General features: G+C 31.0%; 1 protein-coding gene across 1 annotated transcript; it reads left to right on the forward strand.

The window, feature by feature from the left end:
* The first annotated feature begins 1,252 nt into the window (after window positions 1-1,252).
* Window positions 1,253-2,560, forward strand: LOC306877751 (hepcidin-1-like). The gene is made up of 3 exons (XM_079429695.1): window positions 1,253-1,396; window positions 1,667-1,762; window positions 2,258-2,560. The coding sequence occupies exons 1-3, from the start codon at window positions 1,310-1,312 to the stop codon at window positions 2,354-2,356; spliced, it is 282 nt and encodes a 93-aa protein (XP_079285821.1). The 5' UTR covers window positions 1,253-1,309; the 3' UTR covers window positions 2,357-2,560.
* The last annotated feature ends 203 nt before the right edge of the window (window positions 2,561-2,763 follow it).

Below are 2,763 nucleotides of genomic sequence, written 5' to 3' on the forward strand. Positions count from 1 at the left end.
CAGATGGTTTGGTCTGTTTTATGGCGATTTCATCTGCACTTTAAATTCTTCAGAACAATAATTGAAATCATTATTGATGTCCATCATGAGGCCGTTGTGGTTTATATTTATTGACAGACGCTGGCAGAAGGTTATCTGACGTTTACACACCTCATGAATTGTGTGAGGACGAGACACTCTGTTATTAGTTTATCTATACATCAACATACGTGATGCTGTACAATAACTGCGTATTTACACTTATTCTAGTGTTTCTCATTCATCACGCGTGTCTCATAACTCATGTTACATGTATCACACTTTATCATGGGATTTCCTATAACCAAAAATAAAAAAATACATGGTCAAGTTTTACATTTTCTAACATGATAATGGACTTGTATAATAATTTTATAATATTTTATACTGAATCTATTAATAGCCCATCTAGCAAATTAACTTTGTATTCAGTTAACAGCATTTATTTTTTCCCTTCTGCCCATTATTAGAATATTAAGCATCTTCATTTTCAAATAATTCAAATTTATTTGTAGATCATTTTTCATAAATATTAGCTTTACAAAAGATAAAAGGCATATAAGAAGGAATTATGTAAACGGTACATACAAGAGAATATGGGACATATTTTCTAACATGAATGTTACTGTTAAAACACATTACAATACATTCAATTATGTAGCATTTTTTTCTATTTAATGATTGCATTTTTTTATGAAAATGTATTGAAGTGTTTTATTTTTCTATTTTATTCACATTTTTTATAAATATTATAATATTTTATTTATTGTCCCTTTTTTATTTTGGGTGTCATAATGAAAAATCATGAATTTCTCTTGGGGGAGCAAAAATGTCAATATATATGACAAGAAAACTGACAGCAATAAGGATTATATTGATTTAGGAGTTTGAAGGAAAATGTCATTTAAAACAGAATTTTTGACACTATATCATTTAAAACTGACATTTTATCAGTTCTTTTGCTGTGGAGTTCATGTAAACTAACATGGAAATTGATTTATTAGTGCAATGCTTATTGGTTATCAAAACTACGTCTTGATTCATTTATTCATTCAAGCATTCGTTCTTTCCTTCATCTCTATACTGGAGGTATGCTGCTGCTGAGAGTTTCCAGTGTTGTGTAAGAGCTGACGGGAAGAGTCATGCAGGTCAAAGGGCTCTCTGAGCTCAGTATAAATATCAGAGCAGCACCCATCATAGGCAGAAGAAAGAGTAAAGCTTACAGAAGAACAGATATCATCCTCTACATCAGCTCCTCAAGAGAACAGCCTTCAGCGTTACAGAAGTCAAAATGAAGTTGACACGTGTGGCTCTCACTGCTGCAGTCGTCATCGCATGCGTCTGCTTCCTCCAGACAGCAGCCATTCCCTTCAAACAGGTGAGTGTCTGCGCTGAAACGACATGGACGGGTGCATGCAGAACCATCAGTATTAGTATTTACTTTCAATGCATTATATATGCATGCTTCATACTAAGTCATACCATGAAACCATCATATTAGACATCTTAACATGTCTTACTGGTGAACAATGTCATGCAGCTTCAATATATTTTGACATGTGATCTTGTTTAGCATTATCACTAATGATTTGATACTGTAATGAAAAACACTACCCATTTTAAAGTCTTATCTTCTATATTTCATCAGGAGACTGAAGATGAGCATCATGTGGAGAGTGAAACACCACAGGAGAACGAGCATCTGACAGAAACTTCACAGGAACAAACTAATCCAAATCCTCTGGTATGTAACCAGCTCAGATTTGTTTTATTTTATAATATATATATTTCAAATGAAATGTAATGAAACGCTTTTCTATGTTTTTTTTCTTATTAATTTTATTTCTTATAATTTTATTTTTATTAAATCTAATTTAATTACACACATAATTGTAAATTAATGATTTAATTAAGTTTTAATTTTTATTTATTTTTAACTAAACACTTTTTATTTTATATTATTTATATTCTTATTTAAATGATTTATTATTTAATATTTTTTTTATCATTGGTTTAATTTAATATTGTTTAAATTATTATTATTATTTTTTTTTTATTTTTATTTAATCAAATACTTTATATATTCTACATTTGGGTCGTTCCAAGCTGTAAAAACTATTATGAATTAATTAATATTATTATTAATTAATATGCAATGTGATAATTCTTGTTCAAATTTTAATTTAATGTGTTTAGGAGGTCCTAAATAACATGTATTTTCTTTCCGCCCCTCCTTTAGGCGTTCTTCAGGGTGAAACGTCAGAGCCATCTGTCTCTGTGCAGATACTGCTGCAACTGCTGCCACAACAAAGGCTGTGGATACTGCTGCAAATTCTGATCCTGCGGGGGTTTTTTTTTTTTTTTTTTTTTTATAGTTATTACCAAGTTCTGTGTGCTCAGGTAAAGTGTTTCTTTGAAACTAACTTATTTGGACTTTTGCCTTCAAAACCCCTTCTGAAATGATTTTCCCTGTGGCACCATGTTGTTTGAAACGGGTATAAATGCAGACTTTGTCTCCATGCATTCTGCTTTGTAAAAGTTGCAGCTACTGAAATTTAACTAACAATGAGAACTCACCTACTTTTGTTAATGCTTTTATGATTTTGTTTTATACATGTATATATTTTCATGCCTGTGTACAATGATTATTTAGTAAATAAAATATTTGTAATAAAATGGTTTTACATTGGAACTGGTGTTGTTCGAGGTCAGTCTGTGGTGAACCTCTAGGGGGCGCTAAACACC

The sequence above is a fragment of the Barbus barbus genome, assembly GCF_936440315.1.
Source record: "Barbus barbus genome assembly, chromosome: 12".
Taxonomy (NCBI): domain Eukaryota; kingdom Metazoa; phylum Chordata; class Actinopteri; order Cypriniformes; family Cyprinidae; genus Barbus; species Barbus barbus.

What these genes read in the sequence shown, in the direction of transcription:
- LOC306877751 (XM_079429695.1), top strand. Translation starts at nt 1,310, where the DNA reads ATGAAGTTGACACGTGTGGCTCTCACTGCTGCAGTCGTCATCGCATGC. An exon ending in CAGCCATTCCCTTCAAACAG is followed by an intron (nt 1,397 to 1,666) that starts GTGAGTGTCTGC and finishes ATATTTCATCAG; the next exon opens with GAGACTGAAGATGAGCATCA. An exon ending in AAACTAATCCAAATCCTCTG is followed by an intron (nt 1,763 to 2,257) that starts GTATGTAACCAG and finishes CCCCTCCTTTAG; the next exon opens with GCGTTCTTCAGGGTGAAACG.